The sequence below is a fragment of the Symsagittifera roscoffensis genome, chromosome 8 (genome assembly GCF_963678635.1).
Source record: "Symsagittifera roscoffensis chromosome 8, txSymRosc1.1, whole genome shotgun sequence".
Taxonomy (NCBI): domain Eukaryota; kingdom Metazoa; phylum Xenacoelomorpha; order Acoela; family Convolutidae; genus Symsagittifera; species Symsagittifera roscoffensis.
This window is the reverse complement of record NC_087069.1, coordinates 2,959,811-2,986,621: the sequence shown is the minus strand read 5'-3', so window position 1 is coordinate 2,986,621 and position 26,811 is coordinate 2,959,811. Positions and strand designations below refer to the sequence as shown.

General features: G+C 40.4%; 1 protein-coding gene across 2 annotated transcripts in view; it reads right to left on the bottom strand.

Annotated features, from left to right (window-relative positions):
- The window catches only part of LOC134853001 (trichohyalin-like), a 38,504-nt gene extending 20,732 nt beyond the window's left edge, over positions 1-17,772 (bottom strand). Inside the window, exons 1-4 of one of the 2 annotated variants that reach the window (XM_063868910.1) lie at positions 17,700-17,772; positions 17,070-17,248; positions 7,891-7,987; positions 6,719-7,395 (exon numbers count right to left, since the gene is read on the bottom strand). In XM_063868910.1, coding sequence (XP_063724980.1) covers positions 6,719-7,395; positions 7,891-7,987; positions 17,070-17,219 — 924 coding nt within the window. In that variant the 5' untranslated portion in view covers positions 17,220-17,248; positions 17,700-17,772. Of the gene's footprint in view, positions 1-6,718; positions 7,396-7,890; positions 7,988-17,069; positions 17,669-17,699 lie in introns of those variants that run through there. The other variant, XM_063868911.1, reaches the window with a different exon arrangement.
- Between the last annotated feature and the right edge of the window lie 9,039 nt (positions 17,773-26,811).

Below are 26,811 nucleotides of genomic sequence, written 5' to 3'. Positions count from 1 at the left end.
CCAGATAAATTTTCCAAAACCGAGAAGAGCAGGATAAATTATTCAATGAAATGGTTACCAGTATTCGTAAGGGACTTCCTGCAAGACATAGAGATAATATCACAATTCTTAAAACGTCCGTAAACAAGACAGACGGTAAGAAACTTCATGCCATTCGTATTCTAGGACCAATCGAAATGAACAGAATATGCTGAAGCTCAAAATGACTGGCATTAACGTAAGAAATAAGCATTTGAATGCCTGGTGCCCTAGGGAACGGAACCCAAACGGGTTTTCGCGAGAAGTATCTCTTCAATTTAGGAACCTGCCGCATTTCATTCCGGATGAAATGGTCCTGGATGCTATTCAACTGCCTAGCACGGAAAACTTCAACCCAATTGTGAAGCAAAGATTGCCAACCGAAGATGGTGGGCGGTCTTTACTGGTTGGGCCTACACAAAACTCATGGTAGAGAATGACATGGAGCTCGAGCAGTTTAAAACATGGGCAAATGAGAAATCTACGGAAACATTTGCCATTGATGAAATGGAATTCTACGCGAATATTCCATCGATACTCGAATGCGAACATTGCAACATTGCAAAACGACAGGTAAACGTTTCAACGGCCATCATGCGAAGTATTGCTGGGAATTGAAGATAGCAGCTCAGCAGCAACACGAAGATGCCGAAAACTCGCCAACCCCGCTCCCGGAAAAAAGAAATGAAGATGGGAAAAAGGAAAAGTATCATAAATCCCTGAAACCCCAAAACATTGAAACCAAGCAAATGAACCAACCAGTACAAGATATGCAGAACGACTTGGAAACAACTAATGGATCGCGAATACAGAGAAAATGAATAAAGGAAGCGAAAACTCCAATTTAGTATCACTGGGACGTGTTCTAAGGAATCGACAACAACACAGGAAAGCGAAAACGGATCAAAACTCCGATAAAAAAGGAGGACGCCGATACAAATGAAGATTAACATTAAAAGATGAAACTGCTGCGGACTTGACAAAGGGATAAAGCTTAACAGTTTCCTTCAAAAAAATTATCCACAGACTTTGACAAACGACTAACATTTTTTGCTTTCATGAAGTAAAACTAGTAGAACTTGACTCAGACATTACTTATCCTCGAATATTACAATCTTAGCTACCTATACCACCCAAGCATTGGTAGGAGCGGAGGTCTTCTGACTTGCTGGAACTTGGACGCAAAAGTACAGAAACTTTACACGACGCTTGCCTTGTTACTCACTTTACTGACTTCTCCATAACTACAGTTAACACATACATAAAAGCAGCTCACTATCCCATCTACTGCCAACAATTGGGCAATGCCATGCAGTGCCTGAAATTACTTCCTGATCATCAAACTGTTTTACTTGTGACCTAAATGCATATCAGAATGCAAAAAAGGAACGAGTTGGTCAGAAAAAAGGAGGCACTGTGAAGAAAGATTTACACTTATGCATATTCAGAATACTGAAATTTATATTTGATGACTTTCAACTCGATGATGTAGCTCTTACCTTAGATTGCGACACAGTGACACATGAATGCAAACGAACCGGAACAAGAACAAGAATTGACTACTTCTTTCTGAATGATTTCAGCAATGTAGAGAAAATTGAAACATCGGAAAATAACCTGAGCGACCATCATTGGGTAAAATTGAAACTTGTTACTGGAACCGAGATTGAAATTGGTCCTGGAAGCTGGCGTCTCAACAACAATGTTTGAATACCCAACTACAAACTAATACGAAATTTTCTTGGTATGAGCGATGATAACCGAAAAAACTACGATATGGAAAAACAGAAGCTGCGAGACTACCTGAGAGGCCTATGCTTGAAGTAAAAATCATTAGAAAATCAACGAAAACAAAAAGTAATTGAATTTCTCTCCAATTGTGACCCAGCTGACCCAAACTATGGTTTTTAATCCAAAGTGTTGCGTGGTATCGAAATAAAAGAATGCAAGGAGTTGCTTTCTAAAACGAAAAACCAAAAGAAGTATTCGAGGGAAATCCAAAATCGGTCAAGCGATGGGTGGGAGATTTTCAGCCGCGAACATTAATCAATGAACTTAAGTGTAGCAATGGGGAAATGTCCACGAGCTCAGGCCGTATACTTGATGACATAACAGTATTACGAAGACCTCTACCAGAATGACGAAGTGGAACCACTAGATAGATTTCATGTCCTGAGGTTTTTCTCAAAGCTATCACAGATGATGAGAAAGACAAATTGTCTCTTCCATTTTCAGTAACTGAAATTGAAAATGCCATTGATAAACTGAATTTGTCTACCAGTCCCGGTCCTGACGGGCTAACATCTGAACTGTATAGGCAGCATAAGCATCTTTTTGCCAATCTGCTTTGTCCAATATTTCAACGAACGCTGAAGAAAAGTCTCTGCCGTCCTCTTTTCACTGCGCCATACTGAAACTGTGACCCAAAGAGAAGGGAGTTAAGACAGCTTCTGATTTCAGACCATTATCATTGATCAACACCGACCAAAAAATTTTCTCCCATTTGATGGCATCTCGGTTTAAAGATGCCATAAAGCAAGTAGTTCTCACAGACCAATATGCTTACCTTGGTCATCTAAGCATGCATGTTGCCATTAACGACACACAGCTCCGACTTGCAGATGATGACCTAGATATGTGCATTGCCAGTCTCGACTTCTCAAAAGCTTTCGATAGAGTTGATAGAAAGTACCTGTTTCAACTGCTGCGGAAAATGAATCTACCACCATATCTGGTCGATGCATTGGAAAATCTTTACAACAAAACGACTGCTTCAATAAATGTATATGGATATCTCAGCCGAGAAGTTAAATTGGAAAGAGGAATTCGACAGGGTTGTCCCCTTTCTGCCTTACATTTCATAATAGCCCTGGAGCCGCTGCTAGAGATTCTAAGGCGTCATCCATGGTATCAATATGCTCCAGAACGACGAGTAATTGCTTACGCCGATGACGTCAATGTCTATGTACATAAGGAAGACCTGGCCTCAATGTTCCAGGAATTAGATACGTTTTGTAAAGGAACCCAACTCAAGGTAAACAGAGGAAAATGTCGCATTCTGAAACGTAGAGAGGCCAATAACGATCGGTACACTGACAAAATTAAAGTGCTCGGGGTCTATCAAGGTAGTAATAAAGCTGTCAAGCTCAATCGCGAGAGTAAGCAGAAGACAATGGATAACATGCCAAAGTATTTCAATAAGTCGATGAGTGTCTTCGCTAAAGCTCAAATCATAAAAACTTTCTTCTTGCCCAAGTTTCTTCACTTTGCAAGACACTCCCCGTTTGGAAGGAACTTAGAACAAGACTTTCAAAAGCTCAGCCTAAGTTTTGTGCTTTTGAAAAGGGCAACCGCAAAAGAAGCGAAGTAGCGTTGCAACATCTACAACGAGAACGATTTAACGGGCGAATAGATTGGGCCAACTTAAGATGTCACGTATTAGCTGCAAAACTGGTTGACATCAGAGATGCAATGCGTTCAAATGATGTGCTTACCAAAAAAAGAAAACGCCATTAAAACAAAAACATCCCTTATTAAACTCTCTGTATCAGTTCTTATTTCAAACTATTACTAAGCCTGAAGACTGGAGTAATAGAATCCGAAATAATTGTCACAAAATCAACTTGAGCGAAGAACAGTTCAACAGAACTCCAATTTGGGTATCAAAACAGCAGAAGTTAACAGCTTTCCCAGACAAAGATGTTATGTGGAACCGTGGTCTGAAGCCGAACCCTCTCTGCTTTTCATGTACATATTCATTCGAAAACATTAAACACCTTCTGGGTAATTGTCCTAAAACAGCGACATACTTGAACGATCTCGGTATCACGTCTCTATACGATATATTTACTCCACCTACGAATCTCAAATGCAAATTGATCGCAATTATTTTGTACGACTCATGGCTGAATTCGAGCGAAGAAACAACATATAAACTGCACCTCCTTGTTAAAAACTGTGACTCAATAACTTGAAAACTATTTGAAATTATGTAACCTCTTACCTGATGTATAATACGTAAATAACAGTCATTTACTTCTTTGCATACTATTCGAATGTCAAAGCACATGCTATCAAAAAGCTGTAACGGTGCCCCACCATTATTGGAGTAGCGCAGCATAAAAATGCCGCAGCAATATTTGCGATCGGTTTGAAAAAACGAAGGTTCGTACTAATACAATCGCTGCGCAATTGTAAAAAAAACTGGAAATGCGGTCTAAACTTGGTCTGACTAGTGAAACTAGTTTTCTAGGTTTCAAAAAAAGCATTCAGGGGTTGTACTGCTCGAGGATTTTGATCTCAAACTAGTCTTTGCTCATCGTAAAATTTTTTATCTAAATTTTTTTAAAAAATCAGTTAATTTGAGTCATATATGGCTACCCTAGCAAGTGTTATTGGCTTGCGGCGTTATAAAGCCGTTGTTGCAGCTAGTTGCTGTTCAATCCGTTCCAACTGAATATTTAAAAAGTTTTCAATCGATGCTATTCAACTCGAAATCGGTTTGCTCAACCTGCTAACAGTTCGAGATATATTGAAAAGGTCGAGGTGAATTAATTATTGGAATGCGTGAATTTTATTTAAATTTGGGAAATTTCATTCGAGATTCAGTATCTACGTGTTTCTCGCTTGCGGTGACTTCAGTATTGATTAAGCAGAGCGAGTAATAGACTGATTTCATTTTTTTTCTCAGGTATAGTTAAAAAATAATCAAGCCCCTTGTTATAAGATGATCAGGTTGACCAAGGACAAAGCGATGGCTTGAGGTAAAGGCCAATTTGAAGTAAATCCCGCTGCTCTTATGTCAGCCGTGGCAGTGCCGCAAGGTCAGAAAACCGCAAATAAAAAACACCATTATCCACACATCAGATTAATGGATGCATAGAGACTGTAAAATAGTCCGCGCCTGTGTACGATTAAGCTTCATTGAAAAGCTTCCTACGGTAAAAAAAAAACAGAGTTATACGTCTTGTCGAATATATGTTTAACCAGAGGGCAGAAAATGGCAACGCATAACAAAAACTGAACAAGAACCGTTTTTGGATGTATTTGGATGTAACTACAGGAATGCATTCCTTACAGACCGATAATTGGCTTTGGTCGAAATTCAAAATGAGGTCAGATCAAACGGTTCCATCGCAGTCGTGAACAGATCATAATACGGATTCAAGAGGACACAGTTGTTTAACGAAGAGAAGAAACACGAATAAACTGGTGGAACCAGTAAATAAACTAACCGGCACTGTGGGAAAAAACGCCGCTACGGCATGGAAGGAAGTGTCTTATGAAATATCAATCAAGCAACACACCAAAAGACAAATCAAAAGACGGAGATAGCAACGAAAGGCAGCCAGAAAGAGGTTCACGTGAAAGTAGCTCTACCTCGCCCTGTCTCTTTAAAATTTTCCATTAAATCGTAAGGCGGCTAGCAGAAAAGTACCGGGTAGAAACATCCGGAAGGAACAAAATGTCAGCATGTAAAGGGAAATGGGTACCAAGGATCAAACTGAGAGTCATAAAGAAACTCGAGAAATACACAACAGTGAACCGTTACAGAAACCGTTTCACGCATTTTTTGCAGATAATACACTCACTTTAGGAAGTCATCAATAAAATTTCAGGGAGCTGAAGCCATGAACGAATTACTGAGGAATTTCGGGGAGCAAAACAACGAGGACAAATAGGAAAGTTTTATTTGGAAAAAATCTGCGGGAAAAAAGGTTTCTTGGCAGCTGGATTGGCCCTAAGGCTGACATACAAAATTGCCAAAAACGTGCCGGTGCTCATCGGCAAAAGTTAGAAAGCCGACGACTCAAAGGAACCCGATTAACCAAAAAACAACCAGAACACGTCAAGGAATCTAAGCATTTAGAAAGCGGTTTAATTTTTAACGCGACTGCTCGCATGTGGTATGATGGAAAATGAAAAGCATTCAATCTTAGATTGATCTTAGTTATCAACACATCCGGAGCAGCAAAAAGGAGTCCCCTTTAATCGAAATGCACAAGAAACATGTATGACGTATGAAACGAATTGGTTGCGAAGTCGATAAGATGGGAAATTGGAAAAAGAAAACTATAAAGGATAGGACACGTCCTGCGGATAACAGACCCACCAAAATATTCATGCTCGGGTGGCTCGAACAGTTAGAGCCACAGCCAACACAAAAAGTAAGAAAAATGAGGATGTTACTCTATTGTTAGAAACTACCAAGAGAGGCGATAGTAGATTAGAAAGAGGTCCATTGGCTGACAAGAAAAGGTGGGAAAAAATTGGTAAGGAAACGAGAGCTAAGTTGGAAAAGCCATTAAAGCCCAAATACACTAAAATGATACATATCTGAAACCTTTTGTTCCACAGATGGGGCACTCCGATACAACAAAAAGATGCACGAAGGGCAAACAAAAACCCCAAGGGTTTATAAAGCCAATAAAACCGAATGTAGAGAAACAAAATTGTCAACAGATATGGACCGCCACAAATGTATGTCGAGCGAGAGAAGAGGGAAAGGTTTGTCATTGATAGCTAATATAAATTTAAATTTCAAGAAAAACGGTGAACTGTAAATTCTCTGCTGTAGTATTTAGTTTTTTTTTTACTTTGGACTTGAAAAGAAGACTTGAAGTGGTTCTTTTGATCGGTTGCATTTGATTTCAGAAAAAAAAACAAAAAAAAAGAAATTTGCTGAAACAGAAAATAATACAGGTAGTTTTTGGTCTTCATCCAGACTTTGATCACAGTGCCAGGTTTGATGCTTTTCAATAAATTTCTGCTGGCCTTTCTTCTGTGGTTGTTCAGATGGTTTGAAGTCTAAAAATTTTTGCTGCTTAACTAACTTTGTTTGATCTTCCTCCTCTCGATTTTTTTGCAATTTATTTCTTTTAGAGTTACTCGGCGGATATTTCGTCGTTTGTCCATCATTTTTCTGCTCTCGCACAATTATATTCTTCGGAAAATTCAGAACTTCCGGAGATTCCATCAATTTTGATGAGGTTCTTTGCCCTTCACTAACTTGTTGCTCCTGCAAATCAATGACTTTATCGCATTTAGGTTTTGTTCGCAATTCATATTTAAACTCTTGAGGGTTTATTGGCTCATCTTGTATTTTTTGCTGTTTTGTTGCATTTCGCTGCTGTTCCGGCCATTTTCTTTTGGCGTCGGGTGTTGTTTCCCTCTGTTGTGCAGTTTTTGGTAATTCATCGGGCATTTCGCAACCTTGCAGAGCTAAATCGACGCCCTCCTCTTGGCGATTGTGCCATTCATACATCCTCATCATCTGTTCATTTTGCTGCTGCTTCTCTTCTTGTAGATCGTAGATTGCACTACAAATGCTGCCCGCGTTCTCCAACTCACCCTCACACAAAACTTCAGATGATTCTACTGACAAAAAAACGAATACGAGTAAACCTGTTTCGAATTATAAGCTAAATTCTGGCTTCAAAAAAGTCAATTGTCAAGAGTCATTTCTCGCTTTTTTTTCTTAAAATACGCACTAAAAATAGTAAATACTTTCTTTTTAGAATCAAACAATTGTCACAAAGTCTTGATCCAAATTGAACGATAATTTAAGAAAATATACCAACATCCACCTCTAATTTTGAAGGGGTATTATTAAGTTGATGAAATTTGTAAATCCTTAATACTTTACGAAATATTTGGTTTTATACAATTTAAGAAACAATCACTAAAATTTCTCAAGCTCTTGCCAACTAGGGAAGAATCAAACAGGAATTGTTGTGATTCAATCAAAGAATTAAATACATGAACATAAAGTGAAAATTTTATTTAATCTCAATCAAACCTTCAAAAACTGGCGTTATTTTGAAACTTTCATGAAACATTTGGTTCGGATTCGAGAAACATTTTTCAACTCACGTATTTGCCCTGAGCCGCTGCCACATGGATAATCGGAAGGAAACGCGTCACAGTACAGGTCTCCACTCAAGATTACTTCAGAATCAATAGGCGAGAGCTAAAAACAAACATCCTCAAACACAATTTCTTTTATAAGTATAGAAAGTATAGAAAGCTGCCATCACTCCTGGTAATCAGCTTACTCTTGGTATATTTGAATCGAAGAAACTGGTGTTTGGTGGCTAAATACTCGGTGTTGATAACCAACTTGAAAAATGAAGCAATAACAACTAAAAGGGAAAAAGGTCGAAATCGTCATAAACTTTTCCCAGTTATTCGTCTCCGCAAAGAGAATTTTTGAGCTCTGATTTGAGCTATTAAAAAAATTACGATCTGAAAATCAGCTAGTTAGTGTTCTTGACTAAAAAAGTATGATTTCAAAAACAATTTTTTACAACAGCCGACTTCAAAATAATCCGTGAAGCTTACCCTGAAAACACTGATCGAAGGAGCTATTTTCTTGCTGCCTGTTCTCATTCTACAACTCAAATAAAACCAAATATGATAATACTTCGAAAATCGTGGGTTGACAGGCTGACAAAGGATAAAGATCTTAATCATACAACATTTCTACGTCTTTCATGATATCTACACAACGGAGCTAGTTTTGTTGAAGAAACCTACCAAGAAGGAACTTCATACTCATCTATGTCACCCAGAAAGAGTAATACCAGCTTGAATGGACATTTGGCAGGAAAAGTGCTCTGCGCGTAAATTCAATATTGCAAAAAGACGCAGTATCATTTACCAGAAGGTCGATAGAAAGAACAGTCGCTCTAGATCTCGAAGGCTTTAGATAAAAAAACCTGATTCATTGGAAAAAAATATCGCAATGGTAATACAGAGAAAGCCAAAAAAATCCTGGAAGAACACTACCTGCACCATTAGAAACTTTACAAGGACCATTGGAAATTACAGAAAAGGTAATTTCTGCGGAAACTAGACGACAAAAATAAGCAGACAGACAGTAGTCCTAAAAATCCAAAAAATTTCAGTTTGCGAAAAGAAGTTACCGACTGAAATCGAACTCCCATGCTTTGACTTTTCAATCATGGATGTAACCATTAGACGAAATCATCGAAAAAAAATATATTAAGTTAAAATTCAAAACTATTTGAAAAATTTACAAAATACAGATAAACTTCCAATTATCGAAAAAACTAATTAAATCTAAGAAAAACCTGGGTAAATCTGAGACGCAGTAGTAAGCCTTTAGATGGTAAGCCAATAAAAACTTAGCCACACCAGATTTTGAAAACAAAATAAATACAGCCAACAAAAATTAGGACAAAAAACGAATCCGAAAACAAAACCTGAAATTTCTCTCTAAATTATTTTAAAAAAAAAAACGAATTACAGCCAAAAAAAGGGCTTGCTAAATATAGTTAGTTGCATTCCCAAAAAAATGATCAAGATAGCACGTGAAAACACCTGCACCTATTTCTGACTTCCTTACAATGTATGTAAGAGAAGTTGTTAACGGGAAAAAAGTCTAGCTTTCGATCCAAAACACTTGCTCTCGCAAGTTTAACAAAAGATTACTTAACCAATTATTTTATAGAAAAGAAACCTGAGCTGAAACATTTTAATGAAGTGAAGATTAAAAAGCAAGTAAACGCGAGGTTAGATTAGTGTTCAGATATGTTCTGTGCCCAGATAAGAACATAGACACTCTCGTAAACAAAAAAAAAACTAAAAGATATACCTAATGTTTTATTTTGTTTCAAGTGATTGGTTAACCAATTATTCGCACAATTTTATTTGCGAGTAAGGGACTTGAACCAAAATTTTAATAGCACAGTGCTGCGAAATTCAAGCGCAAACACTACTTCCTAAGGATTAAATCAGATATTCAAAAAATAACTGAATCAAACCATCGCTTTACCCGGTAAAATAAAAACTAAGAAATCTGAGCTGGACTTTTTCATGAATTCAAGATCGGAATAGTAGCGATAAAAGTAGTGTCAGATGGGTAAAGGATCTTGTGTACGATTGCATAATTTAAATCCTCAACACTGACCATGACTACTGGCCGAAAGAAGGTTGTATCACGTACCTACACAAGAAAAGCATAAGGAACGACCTGAACAACTATAGAGGGATGTGTCAATTGACTCTAGCCAGCCGCATTATTTCAAAGATTTTTGCATCCAAGCTCAGGATCTGGGCAGAAGAAACAGAAGAGATGGAAGATAACCAAAGCGGCTTTCAGAAAAGTAGATTGACGGCTGATGCTACACAAGTTATCTTTTAGATTGATGGGGTCCAGTGGTGCCGCCTTCTCGCGGTGGACCCGACGAGCGACTACAGTCGCCGCAAACGACTCCAGTACAACCCTCCCGTTTTTGTGAGCGCAGAAAGCACCAAAGACCAAAGTTGGCTGGTCTGCTTCGTCTATCAATCCTCATTCTACTTTTACGTGCCCGCATCAAACCCACCCTGGTCACTAATTGTAACTCAAAAATCGCTCGCATAAAAGCTAGTATGTGGTGCCATATATGCGAATGGATCCACTCAAATTCTGTGGACTAGCAAACTCAAAGCAACACCATCGAAAAAATTTACTGCTCCACTTGTACAAATAACCACATCTTACCCCTCCTAGTAACATACTTCACTAATAGACAAAGGACAAAAAATCAACATGTTAAAAACACTTAATCATAAGCTAATAGCCCCCCGACTAACCAAAGCATCCCCCATATCTCAATGACCCTCTTACGGCTAACTCTACTACTCCCACTAAGTCCCTCAAGTTTTTACAACCTGATTGTACTGGAATATCCGAGCAGTGGCATATTAATGTGCGAGTACCAAATACACATTGCACTTTTCTAAGAAACTATATTAGCTGAGAAAAATCGACTCCCTCGTTTGGTCTGAACTAAAATGTTTTAGGAAAAGACCGCCGCGAGATGGATGAGGCCTCCTAACTTTCAAACACACATCGGTTATTTACGATGAAATGCAAATTGCAGGATGGGACGTTGGAGCCAGGTTTTTAAAACAAGCCTCATTTTTACAAGTTTTAATAAACCCATGCAGCAGTTGCCCTAAAAAACATTAGGCCTCAGTGGCTCAACTGCTCAGAGAAGATCATGCAATCGTCATGTTAGACGCTAATGCCCACTCACCCTATGATATTCAAACATTCCTGAAGACAATAGAAGTCTTCACGGATTCAATTTTTACCCCAATAAATGATCAAAGTCAGACCTGCATATTATTCGATAACACTTCACCCTCTTCCCGGGACATCTGTCTAGCGTCATCATCATTCTTACTCTTTATTTTGGAAACCTACTCTAACTTTGGTCTCGGACCATCTTCCAATTTTAATAAAACTCCCTTTAACTGAGCAAATCCCACGCTCTGCAAGAAAAATCTTTTATAATTTTAATTAAGCAAACTGGGAAAATTTAACAGAGGAACAAGCAAACGAACTTGTAAACACCGGTATTATCAACGATGCAAGCAAGGCTGAACATTTTTTAGAAATGTCATTTTAAAGCAAGCAAGGCACCATATACCCACAGTGCGTCATAAATGTTATACTCCGGCTTTAAGCGACGAAACAAAGAAGTTGGCAAAGGAGCTAGACACTTAGACTAGAAACCAATCAAACCCTGTCTTAAAGGCATTAAACTTTAACTTGATAAAAATTCCAAAAAAAAAAGGCATGACTTCCTACGAACGTTTAGCCACCACACGTCATCCAGTAGGTTTTAGAAAAATGTCCGCTCCCTAAAGGGAACAAAATGGGTAGCAGGATCATTCCTTATCTTTTTTAGAAGAGCAAACTTTTCGAAGGCAAGAGAAATAGCAAACCCGTTAAACGTGCAATTTACTAAACTGAAAGTTCATAAATCGGAAAGTCGAACAGGAAACCAAAAAGAAATTTTAAAACCAAAGTTTGAACGAGCCACTGTACTTCTTGCTATGCAAAACTGAGGCCGTCATTGAGGCAGCAAAATCTTCCAGAGCACTGTACCCTGATGGCCTCTGCACAGTCCACATCAAACATCTAGGGCCACGGGCTATAATCTTTTTAACGCATCTTTTCAGCCTCTCTCAAGTTAAACAGAACACCTCAAATCTGGAAGATCGTTCATTCATCGAAGCATGGTATTCTATCGGACTCTGTTGGAACAGCTACATAACATCACAGTTCACAAAAGCTACAATCCTAAAAGCAATACAGGGACGCCTTGTCGACATCAATGATTCTGTGTACAGGTGTCCCTCAAGGTTCAGTCATCTCGCCAACTCTTTAAAACTTTTTGCGCGTCCAACCCCCCTTCCATTGGTTTTTCCTCCACCAACGGTTCAGTCAGTCTTTCTACTTCAAACAACGAATTTTACCTTGACCCCAAAGTATGTGTGACTCGATTTCACGCAGAAGCACCCAAAAAATCTTTAGCGTCTATTTCGACCCAGCTCTTATTTTATCGAATACTGCAGACAATCTGCAAGTAAATCCATGCTCAGAATATCAATCCTGAAAGCATTGTCGGGTACAAATTGGGGCCAGTCGAAAGACTCATACGTTACTTATTAAACTTATGTTACTGATAAAACTTTGAAAAGAATGGTTATTGATCGCGACCGTCCAGCCAGGGCCCATACTGCCAGTGATACTTACATTTGAAAACTGCAAACAAAGCAAAATCCAGCTCTTCGGATAGTGACATAGTGGTGCAATAAAAATAGCTCTACACTAATGAGACCTACACTCAGAGTGCAAATTACTTAAGAGAAATTACCGTTAGCTACTCGCATCTCAATTTGCCCTCAAAACGTACAAGCCTTTAAACCCAGTACCGTTTTTCCACACTCACCAACCACCCCCAAAAACTACGCCGAAACATTATAGATACTTACAAAGACAAGCTTCATTTGGTTTTTATTGAGGCAAACGATTCCAACTATAAGATTTCAGCCAGCTTAGCGTTTTTGTTAACCAGAATTTTATAACGCTTTTAAAGCACATTCACACTCTCAGAGTTTAAAAAAGAAGTCCCTCGCCAAAATTCACCCTCTAATACTACCAGAAGTATCTCATTCAACAGAACCGACACTCCCCGCGCATTTAGACCTACCCTCGCTCCAATCCGGATACGGTCCCTACCTTAACGCTTTTTTAAATAGGATAAACTCGAACCCCCCCCCCCCTAACTGCCCCTAAAAACAGCAGGATCAACCGGATTGATGAGGGGGCAGACGAGTTCTAGGGCCTATTGGTGACGATTTGAGGAGCCCTGGTGCGGTATTTTTGAATATAAAGAATGCATACCCAAGAGTCAACAGAGAACTCGCTACGAGCATTCTAGAGAACTTAATGATGCCCAGCTGCAGTATTGAAGGACTATTTGAACAAACTCAAACTCGAGTGAAAGGCCGAGAAGGCGGCCTTAGTGAGCCGTTGCCCCCATAGAAGTTTAACAACCGGGTGTGCCATGTCACCGATACTGATCAATCTCTATCACTCCGAAGCTATGAAAATTGACTGAAGAGAACCGAAAATTGTATGAAGTAAACAGTCTAGATTACGGCTTAACATGGCTATATAACCGACAAAACAGGTTGCCACAAAACCACATGAAACAAAGGTATCGAGAGTGGCACTCAGGATAAGTTTATGGAAACCGAATTGCTGATCGCTGATGATTCTGCTTTAATCCGATCGATGGACCGATGAACTCGAAAAAGGCAAAAGAAGCTGTTACAAAAATTTCGAAGAAAAATGCGACGAGGGGAAAGCGTCATTATTGGATCGGAAACTATCCTGAAAACGGAACTGTTGTGAACTTTATTCGGAAAAACAGAAGACCGTAAAGCACTTAAAGAACGAGTCTTCCAGGCTTGGTTTAAATGGAGAAACGGTTATGGAAAACAAATCTTTTAAGGCGAACAAAAGCTGTGATTATACAGGGGGTCGTCGAGGCATCCATTATATGCGACTCGAATCAAAGACCCTGTTTACCAACAGACCGTACCAATGCGCAGCAGACCGTACTACTTAAACGCATTACTAACAAACTCTGAATGGAATACTAAGAAACGGTTTAATCGGCTAGTGGAGGCGACTCATCAGTGAAGCAGAAGACTGGACCAACGCTTGGAATCGAGCGTGACCAAAAAACCTGAAAAGCTTATAGAACATTTCGGCGACAGCACCTGATTAAAAGGGAGACAGCGATGACAGACCATTGTAGAAAGAAACGAATGCTGAACAGACAAGAAAGGGAGACGGAAAAACTTGCAGAATAGAGAGATGTGGGTAAATCTGTAAGATCAGATCGGACAGAGCGACACACAAAAGACCGGGTCAGCCCCAGGCGGGTAGAGTGTTTGAAAGCCAGGGATGCAAAAAAAGTTTTCATGAGAAAGGCCAATTGACAAGCCACTAAGAGACTTGCAAGAAGCGAGAACTACCAGATAAAGCAATAATCGCAAACCGCTATACATGCTTACGGCCAAGAGTGAAATGCCTATAACGTCGAGCAACTCAGCCAGACACATAGACCAGAAGAAGATGCAAGGCCCCAGGGCGTAAATGGGAATAAGAGGAGGATGGTGATGAAAAAAAAAATCAGTTGAAAATGTTACAAAAACCCTCGCACACACCAAGCAACATAACTATGAAAAAAAGCTCAGGAATTAGAGAAACTTTAGAGTTCGTCGCAGTTTTTGGTAATAAAAGAGTCCAATTACGTCATATACATTCAGTAACCAGAACAATATAAACGGCAGAAAAAAGTTGTAAAATCAATGAAAAAAAAAGCATGATAATTGCTGACTTTGTAGTAGTTAGCAGATAGTTGAAAGATGCCCGAGGGAAAAAGAGCCCGGCCTGAGGGCACTAAGTGCCCGAGTATGGATCTTTTTCCCTCGGGCATCTTTGAACTATGTTCTAACTGTTGAAGAGTATGTTTTTGCTCTTTCTGAGGGAAAGATGCCGGAAAATTGTGAAAGAGCCCGGAAAAGTGCGCTAAACTATGCAATGTTTTCTTTTTTCATTCATGCGTTTTAATATTTCATTTTTAATTCATACCTTGTCGTGAAAGAACATGTGTGAAAGAGCAAAAACATACTCTTCAGAGCGCTCAAGATATCATTTTTGCAAATCACTATCTTAATCAAAATGTTTGACAACAATTTGATTAGTTAACTCACTAATTAAATAGCTGGCATCAACACCAGCAGCCATAACACTGGGAGATGGACGGTAAACTCGAAACTGGCGTGTAAGATTTAAACAAACAACGCGAAAAAGTCGCATCGGAGCTCATTACAAACAGCGGAGCCAACTTCAGTTATCAACTTGTACAGAAGATCACATGCGGGGAAAAAGGAAACCCTCAGCACGGTAAAACCAGCAGCTTGTTCTTCGACTGGTTCGTAAAACGCTCGGGATGCTATATTTGTTAATCATAAGTTCAAAAAATATCCAATCAAAAATTGGAAAAGAGTAATGAATAGAAGTAAACAAAAAAAAACACTGACTTTGTTGTAATCTCAAGTTTCGAAGAAAACACATGACGTTTAAGCTCTTTAAACTTCTATAACAATTTATAATTGGCACTTTTTTGATGACATTAACCCAACTTGAGAAAACTAGATCAACAGCTAAAGTTTTTTATTCGGCTGGAAATCTAAAAATTAAATTCCACTTTCGAAACTAGAGATCGTTCACAAAATTTTGCGCCATTTTCAAAATCGTATTTGGAGAGTCCTATTTACGTCACTTTTAGCAGATGAATTTCAATTGCACTCAAAAAGTGTAAATATACCTATCGTGCATTCATAAATGCATCAATATGATGAATGCATATTTGTAGTTATTAAAGACTTTTAAGACTTTTTCCTTTAAAAAAAAACAAAAAAATCAACAAGACCTATATAAGAGTCTTCATTACGTTCATTAATCTTGATTTACTAGTTTGAGCTCATTTGTTCATTAGTGAATCCCTAGTGAAATTCATTCTTAATTTGAATTGTTTGAGGGCAATTTAATAAGGCTAATTCAACTAATTCTAGTGCTGCTTTCAACCCCCAATAGCCTTATTAATTCAATATTCTAGCCAGCGATCCTATTCATTGGGCCCTTCCTGCTCAGGACTACGATAGATGTCTTAAATACAAAATTTATTTTTTCACTATTCGAAAATTTTGAAAAACACGAAGCTTTTTGAAACTTTAATTCATTGACAATGAATTTTCTTCTATTTGAGCTCTTAAACACACGCTATTGAATCTCCTAAAGAAAATTTAAATTTATTGAAATACTGATATTGAACTAAGAAGGCTGCAAATTTGAGTCGACTGATCCTGTAAGACAAGCGCTTTCTAAACAAATGCATAAAAATTGAATTAGTGCCCAAGAGCAAAACACGGTAAAAATTTATTCGAAAAATGGCAAAGCCAACATAAAAATTATCAAAAGCAAAAAGTGCTGAAAAGCCTAATTCTATCCTATTATAGTGTTTGTTCAAATAACAATGGGTATTTGATCTCCTACTAAAAATCAAAAACTATGTTCATACTTTTCTATATTAAATTTAAACTACACTTTTTCGCCTTTTAAATGTTTACGAAGATAGTAATCCAAGTAGGAGTGAGTAACCCTCATATGTAATAAAAGCGCATTAGATATCTATCTTTTAATTGGCCAATCAAAAAAATGAGCATGAAACTTTGGTTTGAGCGACTCTGCAATGGTGATTACGACAAATAATAATAAAAATCTTATGACACTGCCCATTGGAAGGGCTTCCCGTGTCTCAAAGTCTAAGCTCAAAATACAATTTAGGTATCCATTTTCCGAAAAATAAACATTTCAACTCTCAAAAAAGTAAATTATAAAAGGGTCCCTTCCGTCGTGCACAAGCTGGATAGGGCCCATACCAGCATTATATAAATCCATCAATAAACAATATTGCAGGAATTAAGTCAACTCTCAAAACAATATATTTTCCTTTTCAAATTGTCACGTTTTTCACATATTTTTCTAGCATGATCGGGTTCCTTCCAGCTTATGAATTCCCTGACTACGAGTTTTCAAATAAAGTACCCAAACAAATATCACCAATCGTACCCTCACAATTAGGGGTACGGATGTGAAAATAAAAGAATATTACCTCTCCAATATTAAGATCATCCCCTTCGCTGCTTACGGGAAAACCCTGCTCATGATTGTCAAATTGAAAAAACTCCGCCAGAGCCTCGTAGGCTTTCTTTAACTGCTCATCAGACATGCACGTGGACAAATCATTTTGTTCTCCAGGCATCGAGATTGACTACAAACCAATCCCAGAAACTGTAAAGTAAAACAACAGCCAATTGTAAAAAAATAAATAAAGAACAAATCTGTGTTCAAGTAAAATCTGATATAGATTAAAAGCCGAAAGAAATAACTTAAATCCCAATCGGGAAAAGCCGGTCACAGGTCGACTAGTAATTGAAAACTCAGTTTTTAGAGAGGGCCCTTTCATTTAGGTACGGTCCGTGCCGTCTGGCTAGAGCCACACCAGTATTTTATCCTGGGCCGGGCTATACTTCAGTTTAAGGTCTCAGTCGGTCAAAATACGGATAACTTTCTATCTGGATTGAGTTTTTTTCAATTTCGAATTGTGCCTGTCATGGACTTTTGGTCAGAAACTCAAACTCATCAGGCAAATATCAGAACAGCCGAACTTACAATCGCAAGAAACCGCTGAGAAATCAGCACTGAACTAAATTGCTACGATTTTTTTTATAAGAGGCCTTACCTAATTACATGAGAGGCCCTTCCGTTTAGTTACGGTCAGTGCCCAAGCTGGATACGGCCATACCAGCGTTCTAAAAATGCATGCTTATCAGCAAACTGTATCATACATTTTAAAAAAAAAAATTAAATTACAAAAGGGGCCCTTCCGTTTAGTTACGGTAAGTGCACAAGCTGGATAGGGCCATACCAGTGATATAAATATGCATATATATCAGCAATGATGTCATAAATCAGCATTAAATGCATCGTCATAATAATAATTTATCTTAGCCGTCCTACCTCTACAATAGCGCTTATGGAGTTGTCGATAAATTGAACTTTGCGTAGCGATCTGCACCCCCTTATACAAAGTATAGAGCTCCTCAGGAGCGCGAAGCTTATTTTAGTTCTTATGTAGTTTATAGATTCTGGATAGCTTTCTTGTCTTTTTTCACTTAGTTTTTCGGCCAATCGCTGCATCGTCCGCGTGGCTGTTGGAGCAGCGCCACCGGTGCATCCAAAAATTAGCTCTGCGTTTAAAATTCTGCTCTACGTTTAAAATTCTTTGCTGATATTTGGAGTTCTTCAGCGTTTCGTGGTATTTGTATGCATCCTTCTGCAGTTTTCGCGATGTTTTGGCATAGGGGTTGAAAATTTTCACATCAAAGAAAGCGCGGCTGAATCGTGAACCCCAGAGTCCGTTTGCCTTAATGTCAAGTCGTGCCTCATCTTCAGTTGTAGTTGAATTGTTGACAAAGCTTTCGCCTTGCAACGGCTGAAGTTTCGGCTCAATTTCGACGTCATGGCAAACCTCGTTCATGAGGTTGGCGAATGTGTCTCTGATTTCATTGTGTCTTATGTGTGTGTAACCACCCTTTGCACAGTGAAGCGCATGTGTCAAGTTAAAATCAGCACCACATGCACATGTGTAACATTCGTCTACTGTAGTCACACATGAGGCTTAAGAAAAACAGGCCCTATAACCATTGGCTCAAGAGTCAGGGACACTATCTCTTGTGTTTTTCTACTTCAAATCAGTCGGAGCCAATTCGGTTCGCTTGTGACATGAGACTACGACCCATTACAGCTTAAAGGCTACTACCAAAATATCCCCCCACTCTAGAAATAAGAACGTCCCCATACTTAGGTCTCTAGATACCCAAAATACATGAACGCCGTTAAAAACCGGGTCCGAACAATCGGTTAAGGTACTTTTTATTAGACAGTGGAACTTTGATCCATTTCAGATGGATCAACCTAAAACTCGCCTTACCTCAACATAACAATCATGAAACACACTCTAGAAATTTAAATTGGGTACTCACATCGTAGCACGCTCAAGAACTGGGAGTAATTAAGTTGGTAAGCAACTCGAGAATTAAATAATATGACTAAATGAGTTTAATTTTTATCAGTTTCAAAAACAGGAACAAGTTTGAACTCTAGAGTATAGTTTCTCGTGAACCATTGGGACACTCAAGCTGTCCACCTTTCCATCGAAGGTTCACTCTAGTCCAGTTTGAATAATAATCCAGTCGAGCAATAATAGTCCAGTTCTCGGGAATACGCTTCCTTCTGTTTCAGATAGGACAGCTCTACTCTAGTTTTATTGTGACGGAAATTGCGAATAGCAATTTCCTACTGTTTTATCTGGCAACTTTCCCGCGATTGTAACTCGATCGTTCTGATTTCTCTTTTTCGGTTTTCAGTTATCGCGAGAAAATCGTGCATGACAGGCTCCATTCGAATTTTTGAAAAATCAATATTCACTCCATAATTAAGCATTCTTGTTTTTCTCAAGGTCAAACTTCCAAATATGACCGACTGGCACAATGTGAGTGGGGTTTTGCTTGGTTCCCATCCGTATCTTAAGTAAAAACCATCTCTGAACTCTGATTTATTCAGGTTGAAGTTGTATCTGCTCAGTGGTAGAGCATTGAGCCAGTTAGAGGCTCCCTTTTCAGAGGCCAGGTCGATTGCGTATTTATCTGTTTCATTTAAGGAATTAATGAGGTTTGTCTTTTTTTGATTTGTTCTATCAGTTTTCACTTTTTTGATTTCCGTACATATTTTTTCTTGCTGTGTTACTGCTGTAATAAGATCTTGAGATTCCAGTACCAGTGATGTTTCCTTAGACCATTCTAGGTAGCTTTCATGATCGGATGGCAGCTTGATGTTGAGTCCGCCCATTTTAAGGCCAATTATTTAAAATTTCTTTTGTCCCATTCAATCAGGAAATTGTCATGCAGCATTTTGATTTATATGGTAAATATAGCATATTAATATGTGCCAGTCGGTCATATTTGGAAGTTTGACCTTGAGAAGAGCAGAAAACACTTGATTTTGGAGTGAAATTTAAATTTTTAAAATTTCGAATGGAACATGTCATGCACGATTTTCTCGCGAGAACTGAAAATCAGAAAAAGAAATGAGAACGATTAAGACACACACGCGGGAAAGTTGTCATATAAAAACGAGTGGGAAATTGCTATTCGCAATTTCCATCATAGTGAACAAGAGTAGAGCTGTCCTATCTGAAATAGAAGACAGAGTATTCCCGAGAGAGTAATTATTCGAACTGGACCAGAGTGAACCTTCGACGGAAAGGTGGACAGCTTGAGTGTCCCAATGGTCCACATAAAACTTCGTTCTTGAGTTCAAACTTACCATTACCATTCAAACTGATAAACATTGAACTTATCTAGTTACTTTAGTTAATTCTAGAGTTGCTCACCCATTTAATTACTTCCTGTGCTTGAGCGCATCAACATGTGAGTCCTTAATTTAAATTTCTAGAGTGTGTTTTATGATTGTTATGTTGAGTTAAGGCGAGTTTTAGGTTGATCCATCTGAAATGGATCAAAGTTCCACTGTCTAATAAAAAGTAACTTAACGGATTGTTCCAACCCGGTTTTTAACGGCGTTCATGTATTTTGGGTATCTAGAGACCTAAGTATGGGGACGTTTCTAATTCTAGAGTGGGGGGGGGGGATATTTTAGTAGTAGCCTTTAAGCTGTAACGGGTCGTAGTCTCATGTCACAAGCGAACCGAATTGGCTCCGACTGATTTGAGGCGGAAAAACACAAGAGATAGTGTCCCTGACTCCTGAGCCAATAGTTATAGGGCCTATTTTTCTTAAGCCTCATGTGTGACTGTAGTAGACGAATGTTACATAGTGTTTTTATGGCGCTCCTGGGTGTTTACGACATCAAGACTACGGAGTCGAACCCACTTGAGACAGCTTCGGGCTGAATGCCCATTCTAGAGTACCGGCGGTACGGTTCGACAGGAACGTGCAAACCTTCCGGTTGTACCGTGATAGCTTTTTAAGAAAACTCGAGAAAATTTCCTGGTACGCTCTCCGAACGAGGCTTAGCTAACCGAGAAAAGGGGGGCAACTAGGGAGACAAAAACACGAGCAAAAAGACAAAAAGCAAAACAAAAACCAAAAAAGAATAGAAAAAGGAATAAAAACCATAAAACGAAAAAAGACAGTGACTTTGACACCAGATTAGTTGGATCAAACCTTTATATTAATTAAATAGTATACCCATACTGTTTTACAAGTTCGATCGTTTCGATCAACCTAGCAATTTAAACCAGTAAACTGAATAAAGTGCCCGAAGTGGGGCGTCCTCAAGGGTTTTCAGATAGCTTGGAACTTAGCTGGACCAATAGGAGACTTGACTGGAAGAGGTGACCAGCCGAGTGGGAAAGTGGTTCAGGGACACTTGAGCTGAACCAATAGGAGACTTGACTGGAAGAGGTGACCAGCCGAGTGGGAAAGTGGTTCAGGGACACTTGGCTGAACCAATAGGAGACTGGACTGGAACAGGTGACCAGTCGAGTGGGAAAGCAGCCAAGAAGGATTTGGCAATTCTCGAGTTCTCAAGTTGGGCAGAACGGGTATCGTTAGAATCCACATTACATTATAGGAGATAAGTGTAAAATTGGATAAGCGAAATCCCCCAGTTTTGAGGAACGTTTTTACTTGAGCAGGCCTGGAAACAGGTCTACGGTTTTCTCTTGAGAGGTTTAGCACCCGGCGCTTAAAGTAATTTTTAGGCTTAAGAAGGGGGGCTAGAAAGGGGGGAGGTTAGAAGGGGGACTGGTTAGGCTAGAGGTTGGCGGTTGTAAATTGCAAAAAGGGGGAAATTAGATTAACTAATTAGTCGACATCGTTGACTTAGTTACATTAGAAAGTAACACGCGTTGGTAATATTAGGTGGAGATCCAAAATCCAACTCGAGTTAAGGCTGGTACGCTGGTTGGTCTGGTAGGGGGGACCGGATATAGACAGCTTTTGTGATACCCCATAAGATCACTAGTGGGGGGAGGAAAACGCGTGGCAATTAGGTACCAGACATTTTTTTTTAGACGAAAGGTAGACATTGGTCACCTTTAAATTTTAGGTGGGCTCATTTTTCTGTTTTTATTATTTTTCTTACTTAAAATTTTTGTTGCATTTTATTGAGGATTTGTGTTTGGTTTTATACGAACAGGTGATCACAAGATACCTGCGCACCTACATTGAAATAGAAACAACCAAAAAGAAGAGGGGGGTCAGCATTTGGCTTTTAAGAGAGGGTTTTTGGGAAAATTTTACTAGAGCTTGAGTGGTGGTACAAGGTACGGTGGTTCAAGAAGACCCTACAACGAGGAAGACACTCCGTGACGAGTATTGGGACAAGACCGAAGAAGTCTTGGGACAGAGCAGTCTTGCGATAGTGGTCTTGGGACAGGGTCTTGGGACAGTGGTCTTGGGACAGGGTCTTGGGACAGTGGTCTTGGGACAGGGTTTTTGGGACAGTGGTCTTGGGACAGTGGTCTTGGGACAGGGTCTTGGGACAGGGTCTTGGGACAGTGGTCTTGGGACAGGGTCTTGGGACAGTGGTCTTGGGACAGTGGTCTTGGGACAGGGTCTTGGGACAGGGTCTTGGGACAGGGTCTTGGGACAGGGTCTTGGGACAGGGTCTTGGGACAGTGGTCTTGGGACAGGGTCTTGGGACGGGGGTCTTGGGACAGTGGTCTTGGGACAGGGTCTTGGGACAGTGGTCTTGGGACAGTCTTGGGACAGTGGTCTTGGGACAGTGGTCTTGGGACACTAGTCTTGGGACACTAGTCTTGGGACACCAGCCTTGGGACACTGGTCTTGGGACACTACCCTTGGGACACTAGTCTTGGGACACTAGTCTTGGGATACCAGCCTTGGGACACTGGTCTTGGGACACTACCCTTGGGACACTAGTCTTGGGACAGTAGTCTTGGGACACTAGCCTTGGGACACTAGTCTTGGGACAGTAGTCTTGGGACACTGGTCTTGGGACACTACCCTTGGGACAGTAGTCTTGGGACACTAGCCTTGGGACACTAGCCTTGGGACAGTAGTCTTGGGACACTAGTCTTGGGACACTAGCCTTGGGACACTGGTCTTGGGACAGTAGTCTTGGGACAGTGGTCTTGGTACAAGGGTCTTAGGACACTAACGGAGAGTACTGTGATAGTGACGAATAGTCTTGGGACGGTAAAGAAATTGAAGTCAAATTACAACAAGTGCGTTTTAAGACAGAATAAGACAAATCGAAATAGGTAGGGTTAAGACCAAATTAAGGAAAATTTTTCGGAGGTTTTAGAAAGAGAATTGGATAAGGTTTTTAACACGTTGTACAGAATTTGTTACCACAAAAAATATTTTTTTTTACCCTTAGAATAGAATCGTGTATATAATAAAATTGTAAATAGAAGCAGTTGTAAATAGAAATAATGAGGCGGAGTAGGGTACCGGTGCTCGAAAAAAGGTCAAGTGGATCAAACACGAAATATAATTCATCGCTGCGCGGAACGACATCAACGGGCCCAAAGATAACGAAGACGAACTTTTCAGTTAACATGGTCAGCACAAGGAGTACAGCGGAGAACAGGGCGAAAGAGGGCACGGAAGGGGAGCGAGTAGAACCCACCATCGAGATAGATCTAGAGACACCCGATCAAAGTGTGGATGAAACAAGGAAGATGGCGACAGAGTCAACTCCAATGCCCAATGCAGAGGAACCGAACCAGAAACCCATAGAGTTCTCACCGATAGATGACGCGGAAGATGCAATAGGCAACACCGAAGAAACGGTGAAAGAAGACTCTCAAGTAAAGAGGACATCTTTTACGGAAAAATTGGGAATAATGTTCGGAATAAAAACAAAAGAAAACGTGACTGAAGAACCAAAAGCAGAAAGAGCACGAACGTTTGGGACAGTGAGCACGAAGACCTCAGAAGCCAATCCAAGAGAGGAACAAGCTAAAGCAGAGGCTACGGCCGAAGAGAGACCGACAGCTGACCTTGAAGAGACTACCACTGAGCTGGGTGACTTGTTGGCGAAATTAAATCAGATTGACAAAAGACTTAAGCACAGTGAAGAAGATAGAGAGGTGATAAAAAAGGAGATAAGATACAACAAGCACGAGTATCTAGACAGTTATTTTAACCTAGCTAAGGCAACAGATGAGAGACTCAAGAAATGTCAGATAAGGTAGAAGCCACCAATGAAGAACGAGAAAAGAACATCAAAACAGACATGCAACAGTTGAAGAACCGATATGATGATGTCAACAGCCAATTAGGGAGCCTGGAAAGGAGAATGGACACAATGAGCAGGAGTCAAGCCGAGAGTTCGTGTGCAATACAGGCGAAGTTGGATGCAATCTTGAGAGGTTCTACTCCACAAGAAAGACCGGCAGCGGATCGAACGCAAGGCACCAGAGTTGACTTTGCAGAACCACAAAGGAACAAAAGACAATCGACACCGTTGCCCTTAACCAGGGATGCGATAAGCATAGCACCAACAGCTGCGAAAACAATAATGAAGAATGGAACGTCGAATACAACGACTGCTCCGGGAGATTCAACAGCTAACAGCAACACAGGACCGGATGCTATGACATGGGCCAGCACTTGGGAGATGATGAACAGGACTCTAGAGGCCTTCGCCACGAGGAACACTGACTCGAGCGACAGGAGAGAGGGAAAATCAAGAAAGACATTCAAGAAGCCAAAAGAATTCAAGGACGACTCCGATGGATGCATTGACACTTGGGTGGAAGTGATGAGATTACATCTAGAACAAGATAACTTGAGTGACGAAAGACAAGCATGTACAGCCATACTGAGCAACTTGGAAGGAACGGCATTAAAATGCGTGGTCGCAAAGAAGGAGGAAGAACGCGACACCGCGGACAAGATCTTCGAGATATTGCTGAATCGGTTCGGGTCAGGCATGAAGGGTCACCAAGCGATGATGCGATTTGAAAAGAGAAGGCAGAGGGACGACGAGTCAATAGATCGGTTCCTAGATGACCTCGAGAGCTTGAGAAGGAGGAGTGACCCAGAGGAGTCGACAAATAGACGGAACTTTAGCATTGCCTCGAAGTTCATCGATGGGGTGAAAAGTGATGACTTAAGGACAATGTTAGCAACATACTACACATTGTCGAAGGACAGCGCACCCACCCCAGAAGAAATGAGACAGAAATCAAGAGAATACATGCTGATGAAACCTAAGAAGTACTCATATTCCGAAAACAGGAACACGCAAGGGGGAAGCCAACCCCAGAGGTCATCATGGTACAAACCTAGAGATGATATGGACAAGCGCAGATCATGCGCGAACTGCGGGTCAGCGGATCATCATGTGGCTGACTGCACAACGTACAAACAAGGCATGAAGAGCCTAGGTTATGCACCGGATGAAGAGGATATGAGCCAGATGGAGGAACACGAGTACTATAACGGCTTAATCATCAAGATAGGCGCCAGATGCTTCTTCTGTAACCAGGAGGGGCACTTCAGGATGGATTGTCCCTTGTTCTGGGAAGCGGTCAAGGACCAGAATCACCCCAAACATAAGTTGGCATTAGCGGCGGTGCAGAATCAGCGGAACAGGCAAAACGAGTTTGAATCTAGGAACTTGGGGGCACCAAACACCGAATTGCCGACGAAGACAGTGAAAGCTGTGACACATGTTAGCGGTGCGTTGGAGTCCGCGGCCGGAAGCTCTCTAGAGATAAATTATGAGAAAGCGGCGACGGAAGCAATTGCCAAAGTGAAACAAGATCTGGCTGCGAAAGAAATAGAGCAACGACTAAAGTTGGAGATCGAAAGACAGAATTTTAACGGAGCATTAACCGGATCGAACTCAATACCAGAGGCTAGAACGGGCTCAATGAAGACCGGGAATTGTAACACCGTGAAAATGGTGACAGGTAAACCTTTTGGAATATCGAAAATCGGAGCAAGAATAATGTCGATAATCACAGTGGGCGGACACGAGGTAACCAGAAACTTGAGCGAGCCGAGCGACCAGACGATAATGCACATTGACGTGTACGCAGACTACTTGAGTGGAATAAGTCCACAAACGACTTCTAGAGCGCTCAGGGCACTACTCACGAGAGGGGGCAGCAAATCGGTACGTGTTGATAATAGGTACACTGAAGCTTATGGTCCACACGAGGTCATGCTAAATATAGATGGAATCAACATCTATACCAAGACGATGATAACATGCGACGAAGACCTAATTGGACAAATCTATGTAGGGAAAGAAGAGTTGAAAGTAAGATCGATCGGACACTGTGCCATGCTTGAAGAAGATGCAATGCGCATCGGGACGGAAGCAGACGTGACAGGGCACGTGCTAGACATAAATGGCAAAAAGACTCAGTTGCGTGGATTACTTGACACGGGAGCAGTCTTGAGCGTCATACCAATCGAAACATGGGAAAAGATGGGCTTTGACAAAGGTGACTTGATAGACTCGAGAATACGGCTGTCAGCTGCAAACAAAGGGGCCCTACGGGTGCTGGGCAGGACGCCGATAATAGCCCTCAATTTGGGGGAACGTAACCTGTGGATGAGCTTCATCGTGGTAGAAAACCTAGATGAATCTGACCAATTCATTTTGGGCAGAGACTTCATCAGGAATTTCGACGTAACGATTGATCTAAATAATGCAAGGTTCAGGATACGGAACCCGGATAGGAGGTACGCAATCAAACCGGTAAATTTAATAATGGCGAATGAAAACAAAGCACCGGTATTCTTGAGTAGGAGAGTGAGGTTAAAAGCTAATGAAGCGGCAAT